At 50.6% G+C, this 23535-nt stretch overlaps 1 protein-coding gene across 2 annotated transcripts in view; it reads right to left on the bottom strand.

Moving 5' to 3' along the window:
- The window catches only part of SIL1 (SIL1 nucleotide exchange factor), a 211212-nt gene that overhangs the window by 18931 nt on the left and 168746 nt on the right, over positions 1-23535 (bottom strand). For both annotated transcript variants that reach the window (XM_054288017.1, XM_054288018.1), the window contains exons 5-7: positions 20073-20169; positions 17668-17859; positions 13029-13150 (exon numbers count right to left, since the gene is read on the bottom strand). In XM_054288017.1, the coding sequence (XP_054143992.1) occupies positions 13029-13150; positions 17668-17859; positions 20073-20169 (411 nt within the window). The remainder of the gene's footprint in view (positions 1-13028; positions 13151-17667; positions 17860-20072; positions 20170-23535) is intronic.

Here is a 23535-nt window from a genome sequence, read left to right as displayed (position 1 = left end):
AGAGGACCCCTGGGTGGGATGGTGGGGAGATGAGCCAGGGGTGAAGGACTCTTGGCACAAACTCTCCAGGCTCAGTCCAGGCTCTGCTGGCTCCTCCATGCACCAAGGGCCAACTCTTCAAGGCAAATGCCCAAACTTCCCCATGTGCAACACCACGTGGCCTCTGTCACCCTTCCTGTAGACCATCAAACACAGTCTCGGCATGTGTTTAAAAAGAAGTTGCTCTGAAATTAGACATGCCAAGTGTTTATTATCAATACCAGTCTCTGGCACCAACAGCAGAGACACAGCTTTTCCCAGAGCATCCAAACCCTGGGAAATCCTCTTTGGCTTTGGGATCACAGGTGGTGTCCCTCCCTGAGCTCCCGTCCTTGGCCCTTCCTTTCGGATTGAGCATCCTCATGATTCCCCCTCAGCTTTCAGTTACAAGCTCCCCTTCCATGTGGAGGGGAAGACACCCATGGTTAACAAATTGTGACTTGTAACTGGGTGCACTGGGGCAGCCTGCATGCCCAGCACATCTGGGACCCCACCAGTTCAACAGAGCTGTCCATACATCACCTCCTGGTGCTCAGCAGGGCTATTTGCCAGGGCAGTTGGGCCCAGAGTCCTTTGGAGAGCACATCTCCGTCCCTCACCATGCCAGCCCTCAGCAACTGTTGCCATGGTTATTTTATTGGAGTGCTTTTCATCAAGGAGATGCTGCAACTGCTGAATTGTCTCTTGCAAGAGTTATATAGGAATAACTAGCTGATAAGTAGGAATAACAGGTTCAGACTGCCCACGGAAGCCAGCGATCCCAATTATTTTTGTTTTGATCCTGCCTTTCTTTTGGTCTCTGCCAGGCTCAGGTTTAAAGCGGGGGTTAGAGATAAGCAGCAGAGAAGGAACGCTTCCTGATGGGAAACGCACTTGGCTCTGCCAGGAGATTAAAGGTCTCTCCTCACACAAAGCCTCTGCTTTTCAATCAACCCTAAATAGGCTCTAACAAGGCACAGCAATCAACCAGGCAACATATATCCATCCTCACCTGTCGGCTTGGGGCGAGGAACAAGATGTATTTCCCGGTTCCATCATGCTAATTGTTAATCAAGATATTATCGGCACAGCCCCAGAGCCGTCCGTCAGTGGGGCAGTGAGGGATGGCCGGGCTGTGCTCCTGCCCGCAGCAGGAGCGGCTCTGCCGCCGGCCCACAGCTCTGCTGGGGCTCGTGGTGAGGCGGCCGCTTGCAGACCCACTTTCAGCATCACAGAATGCAGGAATAAAGCCTGCTCTGGAGAGCCAGGGCCGTTTTGTTTAGTGCTCATTGAAAGCTCTGGGTAATGATGGATCTGCTCTTCCCCCGCTGACGGGGTCCCACAGCGCAGGCCGTTAGGCTTTGAGCGACAGAAATGCCTTTTTGTGCTCTCTGCTGTCCCTGGCACAGGGCTTGGGTAGGGAGGTGCTGCCTCAGCCCTGGAGAGGCCCATGGAGCCCACTGCAGCCTGCACAGCCACCAGCAGCACCCAAATCCCAGCCTGTGACAGTGGAGGGGCTGCCCAAGGAACAGGACTCTCCCCACAGACGGATGCAAAAGAGCAGGTGAAGATCTCAGCTTCCTTCGCAGGAACAAGCCCAAGGGCAAACAAAATCTATTAGATTTTTCTTTCATCTTTTTTGGAGGCATCAGGCCCAGCATTGCCACACAGGCAAGGGAAGGGATTGTCCTGCTCTATTCTGCACTGGAGTGGCCTCACCTTGAATTCTGAGACAGTTTTGGGTGCCACAACATCAGAGCCCCAAAGCTGTTCCAGATGCCCAGAGGAGGGGCCGGGCTGGGGAAGGCTCTGCAGGGGCCACCCGAGGAGGGCTGAGGGCACTGGGCTGGTTCAGCTGCAGAGAGGAGCCCAGGGCAGAGCTCAGGGAAGGAGGGAACGGCTGCAGGGGAGCTTTGGGATGGACACCAGGGAAAGGTTCTGCCCCAGAGGGTGCTGGCACTGCCCAGGGAATGGGCACGGCCCCGAGGCTGCCAGAGCTCCAGGAGCCTTTGGGCACCAGGGATGCACAGGGGGCACTGCTGGGGGGTCTGGGCAGGGACAGGGGCTGGATGGGGTGATCCTGGTGGGTCCCTTCAGCTCAGGATAGTCTGACTCCAGATGTAAGCCAAGCACACCTCACACCTGGAGCTGGACAAACACTCTGTGCTGTGCCATGGAGGCACTCAGCAGAGCCATGGGGTTGGACAGGGTGTCTGCCTGATAGAGACACCTGAGCTGCTACCAGTGGGCTCAGACAGCCAAGCTGGAGCCCCCAGACTGGTGCCAGCCCCTCTCCCTCCCTGGGGCTGAGCTCCCCTCCTTGCACTGGCACAGGCAGACGTGGCTGCAGAGAGCCACAGCCCCTGGCAGCACCTGGACACTGCAATCACACATGAGGGATGGGCCCTTCCTGGAGAGTGCTCTGCACTTCTGGAACAGCCACAGACTAAAGACAAAGAAGTGAATGTGGATGATGTGACCCCAGAGAGATCAGGATTCAGCCATTCTCAGGGTACCAGAAGAGACAGAAGACGACTTTGCCAATTCCAGCTGAAATAGCTGGATTTAAAGAAATTAAATTTGTCAGTTCATTAGTGTGTAACATAAGAATGAAAAAGGCATTTCTAATTCCTGATCCGCTAATCCACAATCCGCCGATCTGCAATCCCCAGAGTCCCCAGGGAAAGAAAAGAAAATCCACAGCAGCCTCATAGTGTCTCTCCACAACTTCTGGCCAGCTCCTGCAGAGAGAGCTCAGCTACAGAGCCTTCCTCCCTGTACAAAACCTACCTCAGCAAACCTGTTGCCACCCTAGGGGGCTCAGGGGTAACAAAAATCAAACTGCACTTGTTGGAGTGAGAAAACACTGCATGTTTGGTGAGGTGCTGGGTATGATGGTATGCAGGAGTTAGCTCAGCTGCCCACAGCTCATTTCCAGCAGTGCTCCCACTCATCAGGACAATTAGCAAGGTCCCAATCACCTTCTTAACTGGGAGGGCTGCTACTGCACCACAGGAAGGGGTGCTGGTGCCTGTTAAAGCACTGTCCTGGCTGCATTTGGGAGATGCCCTCTGTACCTTGTTCCCAGCTGATGGCCCCATGGATGCTATTTGTTATCCAGTTTGCCCAGCAAGACCAGTTCAGTGCACACACACCTGCCGAGCACACATAGCTGTGGGCCCCCAGCCACGTCCACACTTTAAACCATCATCTCCACAGCCAATTTCAACTTCCCACACCAAATCCTTCCTTAAATTATTGTCAACACTCAGCCCCATTCGGCTGCCTCAGGGGGAGGCACCCACAGGCCTCTCTTTGGCACATGGGCCATGGCAGCACAGCCTGTGCACAGAGGCCAGACCAGCAGTGAGCACCAGGTGGGAAACTGGGAACCCCCTGGGGCTGCCACCACTGCCCTTGACCATCCCCTTCATGCCATTTCCAAAAAGAAGTGCAGACACAGCTCCAGAATTTGCCCTTGCAAAGCAACTCTGCCTTCACTTGCTGCATCTCCCCAGCTCCAGAGCTGCTCAGGACCTGCTGACCATGAAAGCACCACCATGAGCAGTAAAGCCAGGGAGGCCTGGCTCCCAAAACATGATGGAGAACTCTCCTTTCTGCAGCACCTTTTTCTCCTCCTATCCAGCAGAAAATGCTGTAAATGTCAGTGGCTACAAACCTCAGAAATATCCACTAATGCTAAAGCCACCACACATAACACCACCTGGTGTTTCTTCATTATTCCTTTCCCTCTCACAGGCAAGGATGGGAAACCTGAGGAAACTGTGCAGGTCACACATGGAGCAGGAACCCAGAGCGGAGCTCAAATCCCCATTGCTCCACATTGCTGAGTTTTTTGGAGTGTGCCTCACAACACTCCCCTGCTCCATGCTGAGCTCCCTGGACACGGGAGCCATCGTGCCCAGCCGCGGGAGGCTCGGGGCAGGAACAGCAGCTCATTACCCAAGCGCATCATCCACACAAGGACCCCGACACACCACCATCCCTCCCTGCCCCCAGCCCACACCTGGGCCACCCTGCCCTCCTCCAGCCACAGGTCCCACCGGGAGGGGACAGCTCGGGGCTGGCTCTGCCAGGTGACAGCTGTGTGTCTCCCCCTGAGCTCTTCATGTCTGCTGAATTGATCCCCAGGTCCTGCCAGGGCAGGACCAAGCCCTGATTCCACTGCACTCTTGAAGGTTTCAATTAATCATAAAGCCAATTCCATTTTGGGCTCCATCTGTCTTTATTCCTTCAGGGACTAATAATGCCACACCGTGTGTTTTCACACACTAGCTGAACTGAAATTAAGACAGATTTCAATATGAAGTACCTGAGAAGAAAATGCATTTTTAAAAAAGAAATCTCAGAGTCGTTACTGTTCTCAGCTTGGAAAAAACACCTTGTTAAGTAAAACCAGCGGGGTATTAATTTGGAAAACAACTAAGGTGAGTTCCTGCTCATTGCAAGATATGCAAACAAACAAAAATCATATTTAGGGGCTTTTATGACAAAGTATGTATGGAAATATAACACAACCTGCTTCCAGAAGGAGAGGAGGAACATGCAGAGGAGCTCACACAGGCTCCCATGTGCAGCCTCAAGCAGAGGGATCCTGGCAGCAGCATCCAGGCATGGCCCAGCACCCAGGAACCCTCTCCAACCCTCCCTGTTGCAGTGACAGAAATAGATAAAACCCAAGAACCCTTGTGGTTCATCGTGTATGGCAGGTTTAAGCTGCTAAAGGCTTCAGGAAACCTCATTTACATGTCAGCACACTGTTGGCACCTGGGTTTTGTGTTCCTTCCTCTGCAATCCCCCCACGGGGCCTTTCCAGCCAGCCAGGCCTGCATGTCCACTTCAATAAGGCAATTCCCATGTGGATCTGGGGGGTTTGACAAAACAACAGCCCTAATTATTGATCTCAGCAGATGCAGCTACGGATTAATGATCTGTCCCTTGGAACTGCCACTGCAGGGCTGTGCCCATTGTCCCCTGGCTGTCAGTCTGGCAGCACCCTCCTCACCCACATGGAGGTGTTGTCCCACATGGTGACAGCTGAGGCTGGGATGCCCAAAGCCGGCTTCAGGATGATTAACACAAGTGAACAGTTATGGTGAGCCCCAGGAGGGAATAACTGAGGGAGTCATGACCGTGGGGAGCAGCAGTGACAGGACGTTTAGCATGACCCACATTTTGCCTGGGCTCCAGCTAACACCACCTCACTGCAGGAAGAGCCCTTCCTCTCTCTCATGCCCTGTGTTCAAGGCATTCAGGAAAAAAGGAGAGACAGTCTGGAAAGGATGTTTGCAAGAAATTATACGATGTGCTCTGTGTTGAATTCATAAGAGACATGTGAGACGTGAGAAGTGCAGAGCGCTGAGGGGCACGAGGATTCTGATGGAAGCCAAGATCCTTTGATGGCAGCCTTCTGGAACTGGCTGCAGTACCTTGGAAACTCATTAAATGCAGCAGAAAGGACAAGTGACGTACATCTATTGATGCTCTGAGCAGCAAATTAGTTTTCAAATCTATTCAGGGCTCCTGCAGTGGCACCGAGGGGCCGAGCCTCGGTGGGGAGCGGCTGTGAGAGCGTTCCTCCAGCCCATGTGGGGACACAGCTGCCCTCAGGGAGGGGCTGCCACGGGCCCAGCTCCCCTGGGACATCAGGTGGCCACAGACAGCTGCCCTGAGCATCAGGGCCCAGAGGGCTGCACGGCTGCCAGGGAGTCATCCCCTCCCAAAACATGCCAGGCTGCTCTGAGGGCCTCTGCTGGACATCTCCTTTCAAGCAGAAAAAAAGATTATCTGAAACAAAGGGGCATCAAAACCCAGCTCAGAAGACACAGAATGTCAGCACCTGAGGGAAGAGCAAGTAGTTAACAGTGATGAGGAGTTTCTTCAGAAAGAGATAATTTCCAATAAGTTGTTGTTTTCTCTCATCATCCCGTGCAAACACCTGGAGAGCCTCAAAGCAGCTGAGGTTGGCAGCAGTCTGGTGGAAGGCCTGAGGAGCTGTCTGCATGGATGAATAATCACCTGTTTCAAGGAATCTTTAAGCACATGAATAGACAGATGAGAGAAAACTTATCAAAGCACTGTATTAAGAGAACAGATAGGCTGGAAGATGCCAGCCTGGAAAAGAAGTTGATCCCTCTTCAGTCAGGACAGCCAAGGGCTGTTCTTGGATGCCATGGGAGCCTGCAGTTGCTGGTTTGTGTTATTTTGCCTCCTGTGAAAGATCTGCTGCCCTCTCCCTCAGCCCAAGGAGAGGAATGGGAAAGAAAATATGGCTAAATCCAGAAGAGAGGCTACAAGAGGAATAGGCAGTCCCCCAACATCCCTCTGACAGCCCAGTTCTGCCAGTTGACAATGAAATCCAACAAAAGCCACCATCATGATGGGCTAGGAGGGTGCAGGCAGCAGGACCTACAGAGGCGGAGATGGGATCTGCACCCTTCCATAGCAAAGAGCAAATGCAGGTGCCTCCTCTTGGTGAGTGCTCTACACCTATTGCTTGGAGGGGATGCAGAGAACATGCCAAGACCTGGGAAAGTCACAGCAGGTCAGGAAAATAATGTAGGTGGTTAGGGAGGAAAATTTCTGAAGCCTGTGAAGGCATTAGCAGAGTGTACAGGCTGTAGTAAAAAGGATAAACAGAAAAACATAGGATCACAAAATCATTTAGGCTGGAAAAGACATCCAAGATCATCAAGGCCAACCATTAATCTCACACCACCGTGTTCACTGCTAAGCTGTGTCCCTAAGTGCCAAATCTGTGCAGCTTTTCAACCCCTCCAGGGCTGCTCCAGTACTTCACAATCCTTTCAGTGAAAAAAAATTTCCCTAATCTAAACCTCCCCTGGCAGAACCTGAGGCTGTTTTCTCATGTCCTACTGCTTGTTACTTGAGGGAAGAGACCGACCCCTGCCTGGCTCCACCCTCCTGCCAGGGAATTGTAGAGAACAAGAAGGATGAATGAATAGTGGCTGAAGAGACAGAGGAATACATGTTGTGTCCAGCTACAGAACCATGTCTGCACTGGGAAACAGCAAGTTTGGGCTGGTTTTTTTGGCAGAAAGTGATTAGGTAACCAGCCTGAACATGTATTTTAAATGGAAACCACCACAATAACTCAAAGGCTTCAGCAGAGAGCATTTACTAAACACGATGAGACAGAAACAACATGTTTTATATAATGCATGAGCTGGCTGTGATGAGTCTTTCCCTCCCTGCTGAAGCTCTACTGGAGCAGCTTCCTGGTGCTCCCATGCCTGTCACAGCCCTGGGCAGCACTGGCTGTTCTGTGGGGCTGTGTTTGCAGGGCAGGACACCTCCCATAGCTCTCAGAGCACCAGCAGCTGTGGACTGAGGAGACCCTGCAGGCTCTGGGAGCACCCAGTGCTGTGTGAAGGACTCAGGAGGACAAGGCCACCTGCCTGACCCCGGGTAAGGGGGAGAAGCCAGTGGAGCCCAGTGCTGGGGGAGTGTGTGGGAGCTCACTGCCCACATGGGATGTGAGGCCAAACACACATTTCATCCCCACTGCTTACCTCTGTGTCCTCTCACAGCACCAGCCCAAGCTAGAGAACTCACTGCAGAATTCCCCTGTTTTACAGAAAGGACAATGTCCTCAGCCTAAGCCCAGTCCCTCAGCTGAGGCCAAGGTGTCCATCCCACCTTGTCCCCTCTCCAGCAGCCACAGGCACCTGGGAAAACGCACCTGGGACAAGACAAGGGCCTGCCCCCACCCCCTGCCACTCCCAGCCATCAGCATTGCCCCAAATATTTCTCCCTAAAAACCCAGGAGCAAACCTTGGATTCTAGACTTTTCCCTCCTTGTCTTCCTGAGAGCACAAGGATGGCAGTTTACTCTCTAATTGTTAATTACACTTCCTTGTTAGATTTCAGAGGCTGAAAAATGTTTAGGGATTTATTCTTCTGTGTAATTAACCACAATGATGAAACACCCATTTATACTGCACTGCAGTTTTTGTTAAGGTTATTCATAATGGGAAAAGGCTAAATAGGTTGAGTTCATTATCATTACAGAAAAAAATTGAGGTGACCCAATCAAATTAATTTGAAATTAAGTGCAGTGAGGCTGATAACTTCACACAAGTCAGGAGTTCGAATGAAAATAGAGGAGACAATCTACAAAGAAGAAATTATAAGCAGTCAAAGAGTGGAGCTGGAATTACTGCAACTGGGAGATGGCAAACACATGGTGTGGACAAACAGGGCCACTGAAAGAATCAGGGAAAGTGGATAAAGAGATGGGCAAATACTGCAGGATGTAAAAGGAAAAGCTGGAGGAGGAAGGGATGAAGATGGATTGGAAATAAATGGGTAGGGACAGTGCTTGTTAAGCTAACCAGATTTATTTCTCTGCACAGAAATTCTTATGTTCTTACAAGACAGCATTGAAGCAAGGTCTTTAATTTTACTTTTCCTGGGTTTATTGCTTGGGCCTCTGTGTTATTTAAGCAAGCACCAACCAGTTTCAGTGCACAGCTGGACCTAACTCAAACCCCTTAAATCTGGTGGAAGCTCTTTCCTCTTGTCAGAGGCTTCCTGGAGGGGCTGCTGCTTCTCTAACAGAGCAGGGAAGTCTTGTGCTCTGGGAAAATGGGCACCACCAGGGGACTGCTGGACGGAGCAAGGAGACAGCATTGCCACATCCCTCTTCCCTCAGAAAAAACAATGGAAAAGCAGAAGCAAAACCAGGTGGACCCCATGATGCTGAGCTCTGTTGGACACCCGGCACAACAGCAGGAATCAGAGCCCATCACTCTAGGAGCTTCTCTGAGGTTTCTCTTGAGAAGTAAACACATGTTTTGTGCCTCTCTTGGCTTTACCAGAGTGGGGCAAGCTCTGAACGAGCCTCACAGTTGGTGATAAAAATAATAGTAAATGGGGTATTCAGGATGCACATGGTCATCCCTTAAGGGGTTTAATCTCTGGGAAACAGCTAAGACAATCCATGGAAAACTCTTGTGTGTGGCTACAGGATCACGCTTCAATTCTCACCAGTGATGAGTTTATTCCCTAGCCTTTACTAAGCCCTGTGACATTATTTTAGCACTCAGGGCCAAAAGGGAACAGTGAGAGCCCAGCAGTGCTGGGCTTGTGGGCAGAGGCTGTGCTGGGACTGTCCTGTGCCCTTCTAGGACACATGGTAGATGTCAGCTTGGACCATCTGTGGGACATCCTTGTCCCTGGCCACCCCACAGGGTGGGCATTGGAAGGTCTGGCCAAAATGCCACGAGTCTCTCACTGCAGCTGCACAAGTGGCTGCCCTCCCAGTTCCCCACTCTGGCCAGCCCAAAATCTCACCTTCTGAGCCTTCTGCCTTGTCCCCATGAAATACAAACTGCTTCCCTTTGCCTTGAAGGTCCTACAGCTTAACTTCTCTCCATCCTCACCTCCAACTCATCCCTAAGTACACAGGGAGCGTTTGGGATAAAGCTTCAAGAAGTCATTCAACATAAATTATTATTCCCCTTCTAAACGGATTACAAAAATCCTTTTATTACAAAATACTAAAATGTTCAAATTATTGGTGTGGAAAAACATTTCCTGTAGGTAAAATTTTCAAAAATGGAGGTTTTAATCGCACACATAATCCTTTCTGGCTAACATTTCCACTCTTGTGAAACATGGAGATACAGATTGCACAGAGGCCTGACTGTGCCACGAACAAAGGGAGATGCTGCCTGTAAATAGCTCAGAGGACATCAGAAGACACTTCTCTCATCAGCAATCTTTTTTAGCTTAATATAGCTCCTCTTTGCATAAAACATTGACATTTTTGTAATGTTTGGACCCAATGGTGTGAATGCTGATTGTCATGCGAAGATACTGGAGTGTACCTTCAAAATATGCAGGAACATTTTACAGACAGTAGTTTCACTTGCCTCCAAAATGCTGGATCTTAATATTTCATACTTATATATATTTAAATGTTAGTACCACAGGATAAATTCTAACATGCTTTTATGCTAATGCAATCACTGGAAATCCAGATAATGCTGTGTATTGGCATATACTGTTTAGTGAATTATGGATACCTAAATGTACAACCCCACATGCCTAGCAATTACTTTTGTTAGTGCATTTAACTTTTATTTGCAATCAGAGCACTTGAGGATTGTTCAAATGAAGTTTACTTTTGCAAACTGCTGAATGGAAAAACATTTTGTTAAAGGCTTAAAAACAGTAAGAGTGTGATGAGGTTTTAGACTTGCAATAAGGGCACTGCTCAGAGAACTCCACCAGATGGAATGATGTTTGATTTGGTCACAGACTCAGCAATTAAAACCCAAATGCCTGAAGTGAAGGACATATAAGAGAAACATGAGATGAAACCTTGATTTCCTCCCTGTCAAGTGAAGATATCTGCCTCTCCTATGGCAGAGGCTCCCAGAGGCAGATGGATGCCAGGAGGTCAGACCCTGGCAGCTGGACCTGGGACCCTGTGCCCTGAGGTCCCAGTCATGCTGTGCTATGGCTGTTTTTCAAGTCTGCTTTAAGCCAAATAAATAGGAGCGATAATATCAGGAAGGGGAAATCCTGAGCTGGCCCTGTTGTGCCTTCTCCTCCTGCTGCCTTTGCTGATCCAAGTCTTGGCCAGCCCCCTGGCCTGTTGGCTCAAGATGCTGATCCCCTGGAAAACCTTTTTGTTCCAATGGGCTTCCAACACAGCCAGAGCTCTGAGCCAGGTCCTGGCAGGGCCATGTGCAGGCAGGACCTGGGGGCTGCAGCTGTTTGTTCCATCCCTTACCTGCTTGACTACCTGAGCAGAGTTAAGGACAGTGCAAATCTGGAGAAGATCTGGGTATTTCTGAGAGCTGAAAAGTTCTGGATGTGTCCCAGGCATGTCTGGAATCACTCTGTCTCCAGTGGTTTCCTCCTGTGTTAAACACTTGTCTACAGTCAAGGCCAAACTCCCTCTTCCAGACTGAGCTGTGCCAGGAGTTACTGACCTCCTGTGCCAGGCTCTGGAGCTGCTCTCATCATGCCCAGATTTCCCTCTGGGAATGTTTGCCTGGCTTGAAACCACTGGCCTGAGCCAGCCTGGCTGAAGAGACCTGGGAGGTGGCCACAGACCCATTTGGTGAGCAGCAGACCATTGCCTCTTGCCAGGCTCAGCATCCAGCAGAGGATCTGACACCAGCCCCAGGCACACAAGCACAGAGCAGATCGTGTCCCTGCAGCCCAGCGAGCTGTGACACCTCTGGGAATTTACTGGAAAGCCCTACCACCTCTCTAAGGCTCTCAGGAGCAATCATGAGGGAAGGAAATAAAAAACAAGCCCTCAGAAAAATACAAAATGCTGTGTGAAGTACCTGAAATGCCCCCAACAGTTTAACTAGAGCATGGAGTAAGCTGAGAAAATGTATGAACAAACGAATTAAACAAGTGAGCACACAGCAGACAAGTTGGCATGTAGGTGTCTACTGAGAAAGCTTAAGCACAGCAAGGGGAGAAAAAGCAAACTCAAACCAAGGCATAATATCCCTCACATTTTGGAGCAGAGCTCTCAGACCATGTATCATCCAAACCACTCCAAATTACCATCTGCCAGAATGTCCTTCAAAGAAAAAAGGTCCACAAGTTTGCAAAGCAGCAGTTTAATGTTGTCATATCAGATGAGAGGCTCTCTCCAAAGAAGATTTTTGCACTTGAGTAAGAAACACTGCACAAAAGTGTGACTCTCGTGGCCACTGCTACACTGTCAGGCACCATGAGACAATGAATTTTTGGAGTCCTGGCCATGTCATGGCAGGTACATCTGGAAAGAAGCTCTTTAGCATCCCCTGTCATTTCATAAGTTACCTGCAAATGTTTCCAGATCCTCCGCATGATCTTCTCTGTATGCAGAAAGAGTCTACATAAAGAACCTGAGCAAACCACTCTGGTATTGTTTCAGAGACAAAGATACACCAGAATATGAAGAGCAGGTTTTGTTTCTCATGTATCTTCCTGTCATCCCTAAATCAGGCTCTGTTTCAGACTAGAAGCTGGATCCTTCCCTGGTATAAACCTGGGTACCTGCTCCTGTCCACGAGGCCCATCACTCCACACACACTGAGGGCCAACTGCATTGCATATGAGATTGCCAAGTAAATGCAGGTCTGTGCACCATGTGTTAGACTAAGCCATAAATAATTTATGATGCTGGAGAAGGTGACTGTATTTTTAGGTGTAGAAATATGCAGATAAAACAGTCCTGACCTTCAATTTTCACTCTGCACTTCTGATCCTGAATTTGAGTCCATCCAATGCATTTCTAAAGCCTCTGCACCTCTGAATAAGCAACACATCCCCTGCAAAGCCCCCAAACCCATAAATAAAAAAAGAGGCACCAGGAAAACCCATGGAGCCCACAGGATACCTCCTGCAGTCAGCACTGCACAGGATGCCCCAGCATGAGGCAGAGCAGGCTCCTTCCCCTGAACCTCAAACATTCTGCAGGTCAGTCTCCTCTGCATTCTGGCTGCTGACCCTTATTCCTGACCCCACATCTCATCAACATGCCTTTGATGTCAGAGGCACGTGTTCATGGGGCCCAAATCTCTCTCTGAAGACCACGGGAGCTGCTCAAATCAGCCCCTTGCCATCCTGAGGCAGCCCAGGAGCAAGGATGAGGAAGGACAAAGGTGCTCACTGGGGTGCTTGTAACTGTACCCTCTGTTACATCTTCCCCCAGAGAGAGCTGTCAGTGGGACAGAAGGAGAATTATTCCTTCCTTGGACTTTGTAGAAACAGTCCCTGGAGCCCAGGGAAACCAAGAAACAATCGTAGATTTGACACCACATTACTTCTGGATGTGTCCAATGAGCAAGATAAGGACACACTGAGGAGAAGGGGAAATGGGTGTTGCAAGGGCGAGGAAGGAGACAAGACAGTTTTGTGGTGTGTCACAACACAGCTTTTGGTCTCTGCTATCAGAAATAAACCAAGGGAGGTGGAGAGAGGCACAGAGCCCAGGTGAGGGCAGGTCTCACCTGGACAGGGCAGCTCCCAGGACAAAGGCAGCGTGTTCCTTCAGCGAGGCCTCGCTGCTGTTCAGCCCCTCGATCACCAGCTGGAGCCCACCCATGGACAGGAAATCCTTGGCATTGTCCACCTGGGAGAGAGCAGCTTCCATCAGCACAAAGCCCCAGCCCCTGGAGAACACCTCCCTTCACACCCACAGCATCCCTTCCCTCCTGCTCTGACCAGCAGGGAGTTTTACAAGGAATTAAAAATTCCGAGGGAATGGCTGTGGCTGAGCTCAGCACAGCCCTGCCCATGAGCAGAGATGTCACAGCTGCCCAGGCACAGTGTCCTTGTGGGAGGACATTGTCACACTCAGAAGGCATCACTGGAAACTCAAATACTTTGATTATAGCTATCAAAACTGCTCTTGACACGTATTTTGGCAATTCAGGTAGTGTCAAAAACTCGATATATCTGCTGATGTCAAAAAACTCCAGCTCTTTGCTCTCCCCTGAGCAAGCCTTTACTAGGGATCCAGGGAATTGCATGTTTTGCAAATGAAGTTAATTAATTGATGCTGTAATTGTAGCACCAGGAGTCAGGGATGTTTAGGAGCCTGTCAGCGCCAACAGGGTGCAAAGGGGGCATGGGAGCGAGTAGCATGGGCAGTTCTGGGAGTTCTCCATGAGTTCCATCAACAACTTCCCATGGACAAGGAAGGAAAAAGCCAGTCCCAGCTTGGAGGGGTCATCCAGGAGCTTCCCCAGGGAGCAGCCCCACAATGACTTTTCTAAGCAAACAATAATGGATTAACTGCCAGTAGGGAAAACTTTGCACATTAGTGGAAATTCATCAGCCTCTGGCTCTAAGTGGATCAGGGGCTAGCCAGGCACAGTCCCAGCGGGCATCTGCTCTTGGAGAGGAAATCAGAAAAGGCTCTGAGTGCTCACAGACAAAATTTAGAGAAACAGCACAAACTACTTCAAGTACAAAATTCAGTCCAAAGTCAAATCGATGCATTTTGGTATTCAATGATTTTTTTTTTCAGTTTAAAAGAGGATCTGATGAATGCTCAGAACTGCCTGCACAGAAAAATCAGTTTCTGCCTGCACAGAAAAATCAGGTTTAGAAATTTGACATATCTCTCTGAAAGACAGGGACACAACAGCAATCATTGGCTGATGGAAACAGAATATAAAAATGAGTTATCAGCAGGGCAAGCCGACCCCCTGATGAGGTGGGACAGGACCACAAGCCATGCAGGGCATGTGGGACCCTCTTCTAGTCAATGACTTCATGCTCAGTGTTATATTTATCTCAACCATGTACCTTCATCAAAATTGGCCCTAAGTCAGATATTTCAGGTACCCAGGAGAAGAAGAAGCTTTGTGTCCTACAGGTCTGTTGTTACCAACCAAAGCAGGACCTGGGGAGCTCCAGCTCATCTCTGCTCCCCAGTGGGACAATACCCACCTGTCCCTCTGCAAAGCTGCTCTGTGCAGGTCTGCTGGGGCTGATTCAGGATTTGCAGCAGCTTTTGTATCCTTTCAGATGCTGTTCTTTAAACTGTCCCTATAAACCAGGCCTGCCAGAGCTCTCACTTTTCTGCAGACCCATCTTTATCTACAAAGAAATCTATGCAGCAACCCAATTTCAGCTGCCAGTGGGTCCTTTTATTACTCAGCCTCTGTAAAAACTGGTTTAGTGCTGGAAGCAGACATTGACTTCTGCATGAGAGGGAATGTATGGACAGGCAGGAATTTGCATCCAGCAGCTGGTGTGGTAAAACCATCCCCTGCTGTAACCTCAACAACACCAGAGTCCTTTGTGCTGCCCCAGCATCAGTGAGACACCACAACAGCAGAATGTAAATTGTGCTGTTGTGCTGTAAAGCTTATTCTGAAGATGTGTTTATCTTTTTTAACCAGAGTCTGTTGTGAGAGCTCCAGTTCTAAAACTAACAAAATCCCCAAACTTAACAACTTGAAGGTATTAACCTCTCTGGGGAGCAGTGGATGCTGCAAGGCAGCAGCTTCTACCTCACTTCAGTCCACTGAAATCAGCACAGAAGAAAAACCAAAGATCAAAAGAGCTCTTGAGTAAAGTACACAGGCAAAGCAGGCGAGGGGAGGGATGGGAGAAGAGCAAATATGACAGCAGTTATTCAGGGAGCAGGTTTGAATTGGAGGAGAAAGAAAATAGGGAGGGAAGGTGAGAGAGAAAATGTTAGAAAACAAGAGCGAGGGAAAGCAGCATGTCAACTGCACACGATGGAGAGGAAATTAGCAGAGAGAGATGGTGTAGCATGTCAGAGCAGAGGAGAGGGGAAGATAAGCAGAGTAAATAATTGAGAGAAAGAGCCTGCAATGCCTGAGAACGGGTCTTGGCTCCACACACTGCTGTGCAAGCACCGTGAATGCTGTTTATGAGTTATGCTCTGCCCTCTTCACATTTGCATTTGGGTTTTATGCGTTACAGATAACCCAGCAAGCCAAACCTTCCTACTCCTTCTCCAAGACGGGCTCCCGAACATGCCAAGCTGAATCGTGGCTGAGGAGAAGCAAACCAGAGCTGGCAACCAAAAGCTGAGCAAAGGCAGAGCCCTTGGGCTGACTCTTCAAAGGCAGGAGAGAGCATCTCCCCGGGCTGGGCACCAGCCATGGCTCCCACAGCACGCTCCGAGGCACGAGCTGCCCAGCACCCACTGCTCCAGGGTGACCATGGCACAGAGCAGGGAGCAGCCTTTGCTTGCACGCCCTCCAGGGCATGGCATTTTCCACTCCACAGGGCATCCCGTGTCCCGGAGACAGCAGCAGGATGGCCGGGAGCTGGACAGTTCTGAAAAGCCACGGCACGGCATGGTACTGCTCTGATGGAGGCTGGGGAAGGTGGGACCTGCAAAGTGGCCCTACATCTGTCCTGGGCCACCCACACCTGCAAGGATCCCCTGCTCCCACAGCAGGGCTGTGACTCGCTGCAGAGGAGTCCTGGCAGTTCAGCCCTTCCAGAGTTATGCGGCACCAGCGTCCTTTGGCTGCTGTTCAGTAATTACATTAAGCCACTGCTGCTAAAGTCAGTCCCAAGCAGAGATAATGCTCTGGATGCATTCAACTGACTGGAAGAAGAAAGAGGAGGAAAAGCCATGCTGGCTTAGAGACAAGTCATATTTCTTATCAGCTTCCTGCCTGACGAGAAGGTGCTGCCCAGCCATCTGCCCCGGCAGTGTGGGCACAGAGCAGCGCTGTGATCGGCACACAAAGGAGCCCCTGTGCTCCTGCCAGCCTCCTGCCATTCCCCCTCTCTGACCCCTTTGATGCTGCATGTGTTTCCCTTTGATGCTCCAGTCCCTGCTCCTCTGCCATTCTGAAATTGTTTGCCCCATCCTGTGCTGCAGGGATTTTCTGCTGGAATAGTCCAGATCGCTATGCTGGAATTCAAGGCATGCCAGGGCATTTGGGGGTTGCTTTTTAGCACAATGGCCTGATGCTCTGGCACCCTTAATCAGGCAAGATTAGCCCTGAGTACAAATATGAAGCTCTTTGGGTGCCCATTGTTCACAGTTATTCTCTGAGTCACACAGATGCCGTCAGTGACACAAAAGCAGGGAGAACAAACACCAAGGAAGCCTCTGCATGCCCACAATGACAATTCAGAGTGGAAATTCAAGACAAAGAGCCCTGGAAATAACACTTGTATCAGCTGGCACATGGACTCTCTCTCTCACAGCAGCAACACTTCAGCTACCTGCCTCCCAATACCACATTTCGTTCAACAAGTGCTGTTCCAGTGAAAGGGCTTGCACTGGCACCTCCCAAGAGTTGTCCTATTCACCCTTTGAAATGACAAAGTGCCATTGGAAACTCTCCCAGTGCACTCCAGACTCTCCCCAGTCACTGGGGAGGGAGAAGCCAAGTCCCTTCCCACACGGCAGAGCAGAGGCTGGATGCCCAGACACCCTCCCAGGGGTGGCACCAAGGCAGGCACCAAGCCCAGGGGAGCAGAGCTCTGTGCCTGCAGCTGCATCCAAGGGGAGGTAGGAATGTGTGAGCTGAAAGCAGAGCAAGAGAGATCAGAGAGAGGGGGGAAAAGTGTGAGCACAAACCCGAGGAAGCGAGATGCCAGGAAATATGTTCACCCTCACACAGAGCTAATTAGCACAGCGAGGCTCTGCTTGCCACTGCTTACTCACACCAAGACAAAATAGGGGGTTTTGGGTGGCTGTCACCTTCCCTGGTACAAAGACGTTCTCTGTGAACTGATATAAGGGCAGCTACCATCAACCATGGCAGCTTTCCATGGAAGCAGAGAGAAAATAATTATTTTCTGAGCAACCACCACTCTACTTACCCAAAAATGGCAGCTAAAACCCCATTTTGTAACATTAAGGAGATAAAAGAGGAAAAAGAGAGGATAAGAAAACCAGCCTGAGAACAGACAACAAATCAGGCAACCACCAGGATACTGCTGGCTCCTGGCACAAGCGATGATTAATTCCAACCTGGATATAAAATAAGCCTGCACTAGTCCTCTGCTGTCTGTTATTGCCCCAGGATTATGGTAATTAAGCAATTTGTATTACCTGATACTGATAAGAAAAATAAAGCCCCGTTTATGACACCGTATCCCCTGGATTTTACACGGTAGTTACTGAGGCATTCTTGTTACCTGGTGAACATAATATTCGAGATCATAAAGCGCCGCGACTTTCTCATCCAGCGTGGAGGCAGAGCTGTTGAATTTGCTGATTAATTTAACCATAATTTCATAATCTGTTTCTATCTTCATGTTCAGCTTTTCAAACTCCTCCTTCAGCTGCTCTATGGGCCGGAACTTCTTCCTCACCTCTTCCTCTCTGGCCTTGAAAACAAAAGGAGGAAAAACCAGATGTGAGATAACAAGATAGGAGATGAAGAGAGACAAGACAGACACAGAAAGGAATGCCAGCCCCAACATTCACAAAGGGAACCGGGCTGTCTGTGCCAATGGATTTATTGCTCTACATCAGAGGTGCAGGGGCAGGGTCCTTCTGAGAAGCCCAGGAACCCAGTTAGCTGTGATATACCCACAATATGAGAGAACAGTAGAGCTCTGTGCACCACTTCTACATCTCTACAGCATTTGTGCACTATTTCTACATCCCATTTCCATCCAATTCAACATCAAGCCCACAGGCAGCAGTACTGCTGTTCTCTGCTTGCCTGCAAGTGGATCTTCTCAAAACCTGGCTGCAAAAAGCCCTGAGGCACCTCCCTGATCTTACAGCTGAACCTCTCTGGAACTGGACATGAGGCTGGAGAGCTCCAGAGGTCCCATCCAGCCCAAAGTGCCCAGTGACTCCAATGAGTTCTCAGACACAGACAAAGATGCTTTTGCCTTTCCAAGCGTTGAGCAAATTCCTGGAAGGGTCTATCTCCTAGGGAGAGCTGCGAGGACAGAAGCTGTCAGAAAGGGAGGGCAGAAGGAGCAGTGATAAGCTGGGGGCAGCTGACGTGCTGTGCCATGGGGCTTGGCCAGCACACAGCCTGTCCTGAGCTCATCTCCCTCGCAGTAACAGCACCCCAAGGGCTGCCCTGAACAGAGAGCTGACACAAAACATGTGGTGAGGAGGAAAGGCTCTGTCAGAGATCTCAGAGAACCCCAGAGGTGCAGGAACATCAGCACTGGTGGCACTGGGGACAGAGCCTGCTGCTGCAGGGGGCAGAAGCAGCAGAGAGGCCATGCTGGAGCTGGGCTGCCCCGAGGACAGGAGAAAGGCAGAAAACCCCTTTTGGAAGGCATTTGTCACAAATGCCAAGATGTGTTTGTATGCGGAGTGAGCCTCAGCTGGAGGGCTTGCACTGTCCTGCTCCCCATGAGGGATCAGAGAGGGCTGGAGGAAAACCAAGTGAGCAACGGAGGTGAAAGCTGTGTCAATGGAATGATAAATTACCAGAGGTACCACACGCAACCCATCCCTCCCCGAGCTGCCTCTGCCGGAGCACACAGAGGCTCGGTGTAACTCCATTTCCTCTGACACTGAGCCTTCAGGGATGGATTTGCTCTCTGCAGGAGTGACTGCAAATGGAATACTTTAGGTCCATTAGATGTAGCTGCTTTTAGCCCAGTTGCTGGGACAAAAGCTATTCTAACAGGGGGTTTTAAAATATGGCTTATTTTCACCTAATAGAGTATCACTAATTTTTGCATTTCAATGATCCTCATTTCCAGCAGCCCTTTTCAGCAGCCCTGCAATCAATCAGCAATGCTGCTATGGAAATAATCTCCAGCAAATGAAATCATGCCGTGCTGCCACATAAGGGAAGAAAAAGTCTTTCTGTGACACCAGAACTTTAGAGCCTTGACTCCTCTTTCAGTTTTTGTTTGAGTGAGCCAAGACCAAGGCAGCAGGAGGAGCGAGGGTTAAAGAAATACTGCTGAGGGGGAGAAGGGAAAGAGGCTCTGATGTACCTGATGAGTCACACATCTTCCTACCTATTTACTTCGGGTTGTGGGTTGTTTTGTAACTAAATGGACAACTTGGAGCTTGTGTAAGGAAACGTCAGCCCCTGCTTCACCATGGCCACTTGGGTTTTGCTATCCAGAGCACAAGGTTGGAAACCCAAAGCAAGGAGAGTAAAGGGAAATACCCTCTGTAAATACCGTCAGCTGCAATCCAGTTCCCTTTGGGGTCTGCAGACATTTTTGTGAATTCAGCTGCAGTGAAACAGATAAACTTGTTCAGAGCAGCTGTGGCTGCCCCTGGATCCCTGGAAGTGTTGAAGGCCAGCTTGAATGGGGCTTGGAGCAACCTGAGATAGTGGAAGGTGTCCCTGCCCATGGCAGGGTGGGACTGGATCAGCTTTAAGGTCCTATCCAACCCAAACCACTCACAGAACCTTCGAGTCGTACAGAAAAGTCAGGGAACAATATCACTAACAGGTTAAAAAAGGTATTTCAGGTCCATATTCACCACAAAATTAGTTTGCACAGTGTTTTCCAAGCAATCATTTTAACCGTTGTGTTTCAGCAGAGTGTAATAGGGTGTTTTCAGATCCCTGCAATGTGCATTGCTTTAGAAATGGGAAACTCACCTTCCTTTCTGCCTTCTCACTTTCCTTCATTTTAGCCAAGGCCTTTTTAAGCTCCTCAGATGTGAATGAATTTGCATCGAGATCAAACTTGCCCAGCCTTGCAGAAGAAACAAAACAAACAAGAACATGTAATGAGTGAAAAACGGCCTCAATTCTATTTTCACTGTGACATTCTAGCAATGGCTAAGGGCAGAAGGAAAGGAATGAAAAAACCTACCATACTCAAGAAAAGATTAGTCTGAGTGCTGGATTCTGTGTCAGGCTCACAGACACCTCCCCCTGACAATATAGGGCTCTGCTGACCCAAATTCTCAGATCCCACCACAATAAAAACAGCTGATGAATTAATACCTCAGACTTTCGTGTTGCAATTGAGGAACCACCCCAGCGCCACTGTATAACTGCAGAGGGCCTACAAGCTCCAACTTGCAGATTTCAGCTTATGAACATTGTACAGAGAGTCCCAGGAGACCTCAGCGCCGTTCCAGTGAGGGAAGGGACTACAGAGAAATAGGAGAGGACCCTTGGTCAGGAACTTTAGTGACAGGACAAGGAGGAATGGGATTAAACCGCAAGAGCTGGAAGAGATTTGATGATGGGAAGAAGTTCTTTACTCTCAGGGTGCTTGTCCCTGACACAGGGACCAGGGCAGAGAGGCTGTGGATGCCCCATCCCCAGCAACATCCAAGGCCAGCTGGGACAGGGGCCGCAGCAACCTGCTCTGCTGGGAGCTTGCTCAGCTTGGAACCACATCATCTTCAGGGTCCCTTCCAAGCCAAACCATTCAAGGATTGGATCATTCTGCCATCCCCATCTCCCACTGCACAGCACCCCTGAATCTTCAGTGACATCACAGCTCCGAGAGGGTTCCAGGTGGAACGTCCAGGACCTGGAAATGAGCACAGCACACACTGCAACGGCTGCCAAGGGTCAGTTGCTGCTCACCCTGCGCTCTGACCCTCAGCGCTGAGGTGCTGCTGCTGCCTGGGCTTTTCCTGACGCCTGATCTGGAGCGCCAATCCCAGCACAATGTGCTCTGCTGTGCCCATGGAGGTACAGTGCCATGCCAGGCAGGGGGCACCCGGCTTGGGCAGGCTGCAGCCATGTGGGAATGGATGGGGTGGGACAGGAAGCCCACTGGGAGATTGTGCTGCCCCTTGCAGACTGACAGAGACACCGTGGAGGCGATGGATGTGGACCAGGGGCTGGAAGAGGATGAGATGATGGAGGTGGACTCCCCCTCTACTTCCATGTCCTCTCCTGTTGAGGACATGGAAGTAGAGGAGGAGGAGACCATCGAGGACATGGAAGTGGATGAGGAGGATGACACTGAAGAGATGGAAGTTGATGAGAAGGATGAGGAGGAGCCCATGGTCCTTGGATGAAGATGCAGCCCCACAGGTAAGACAGGCAGATGCTTCCCACGCCCTGCCCACACACACACTGGGTCCCCTGACGCCAGGCTGGGGCTGGGCTGGATGGCCCCGCTCAGGGACACGGTGCCCGCAGGGGGCCTGCATTGTGCTGCCACAAGCACCAGCCCCGGCCTGCCCTGCACTTGCCTGGGGCCACATCAGCCCTGCCAGCCCTGGCCCAGCCCCTGGGGCCCAGCTCCCAGCCCTGCTGGGCCCAGTGCTGCCAGCTGAGTCCAGCTCTGCTGCTTCCTTTCTAACAGGACTGATACACATGATGGCACCGCTCCGATGCCTTTGTAAATAGGTTCGAGAATTTTAGAAGTTCCTTGTAAATACGTTCACTACGTTCCAAGTTTCCTGTAAATATGTTCACAACGTTCAAAGTTTTCTGTAAATACGTTTTGAAGATTGTTAGCCCATCGGATCCCATGTAAATATGTTCTCTACATTGTTGTTGTTGTTGTTGTTATAACGATTGTTATAATGTCACATGTTCTGTAAATACTAGATTTGCCGATCTTCGGCAAATAAATACTGTTTCTTTTTAAAACCTGACTCCTCTTGGCCATTCCTTTGGGCACAGGCAGCCTTTGCACACTTGTGGGTTCCACTTGTTCCGTGTTCCAAGGGCTGGGGGTCCCTGGGGTGCTGGCACAGCCACCCCGGGGCTGGGGGTCCCTGTGCACAGGGGCTCCCACTGACACCACTCCTGCCACTGGGCACTGCTGCTCTTCCTGCCCTGGGGCACAGCGCTGTCCCCAAGGGCTCAGCTCTCACCAGCTCTCACACAGGGGGCACAGGCACTCCTGGGCCCAGAGCCGCCAGCAGGCCACAGCCATGCAAAATCCACCTGCATGCTCTCAAGGCCACCACAGCCTTGGAAACTGGGCCACCTGCATCTGGGCTGCTGCAGGGGCTGATCTTTAAGCCTTGCAGCCTCCAAAGACTCTGGGCTCTGCTTCCCATCCTGCTCTGCACTGCCCTCAGCACACATTGTTCCAGAGACAAAAGCCAAGCCAGGGCATCCTCACCCTGCCCGCATTCCTGCTGCTGCCAGCGGCCACCGGGCCCTGGGCCCCACTCGGGTGACAGCTGCAGGGACAGGGCAGCCTGTGCTGGGCAGGGGGCACAGGGCTTTGGGCTCTGGGGCTGCTGCTGCTGGGGGCCATGGGCCCAACAGGGCCCCGAGCTCAGCCCCTGCCCGGCCAGCTGCCCCCAAAGCCCCACACTCCCCGAGCATCCCCAGCACAGCTGCCAGGGGGAAAACCCACGGGCTTCAGGAAAGAAATTCCCCATAGTGACTAAACCAAGGGATCCAAGGGGAAAGTCAGAACCACCTGATGTTTACAGCACCTTGACAATGGTGGCTGCAGGGCAGGTGAGATCTCCAGGGCCTCTGGCAGTGCCTGCTCTGCACGTGAGCCTGTGCGCCTGCTCCCAGTGGGACACAGCACCGGGCTCAGGCCAGCCCTCAGCCCCTCACAGCTGATCCCAACCAGCAGGCTCAGAAAGCAGTTTCAGACCACTGCCTGCAGATATTTCAAAGGACCACATGTCATTCACGGAAGCCACCTTGCATATTTAGTTTTGGTGTCGTGGCATGAGAAGCCATGAAGGTGCCTCTGAATGTGCACTCTGCACACTTCCACTGCCATCCCAATGGGAACACAAAGGACAGGCCTCTGCTTTCAGCACTGCTGAGCTCCTCACCCAGCAATGAAGTCTCAGGAAGATGCAGGAATTGAGTGCACCAGGGAACTTGGCCTCTAATAAAAGGCATGAATCCAACAACCCACCCGAACCAATGCCTTGCATATCTCTACATTTTTCATCATCTCTCATCTCATGTGCCCTGTTCACCATTTTCTCGTTCTGGGAACTTGGCTTCTCTCTCTCCTGTCTGCAGGTCAGGCCAAACGTGTGACCCTGCAGGAACAGCATGACCCATAGGGAAGTGGGAGAGGACTCTTGGTCAGGAACTGTAGTGACAGGACAAGGACGAATGGGATCAAACTGCAAGAGGTGGAAGAGATTTGATGATGGGAAGA

This window comes from Melozone crissalis, unplaced genomic scaffold, assembly GCF_028551555.1.
Source record: "Melozone crissalis strain CALT ecotype California unplaced genomic scaffold, PUWL_Pcris_2 ptg000061l_1, whole genome shotgun sequence".
NCBI lineage: Eukaryota > Metazoa > Chordata > Aves > Passeriformes > Passerellidae > Melozone > Melozone crissalis.
Note: the sequence above shows the minus strand (reverse complement) of the source record. Positions and strands in the feature narration are given on the sequence as shown.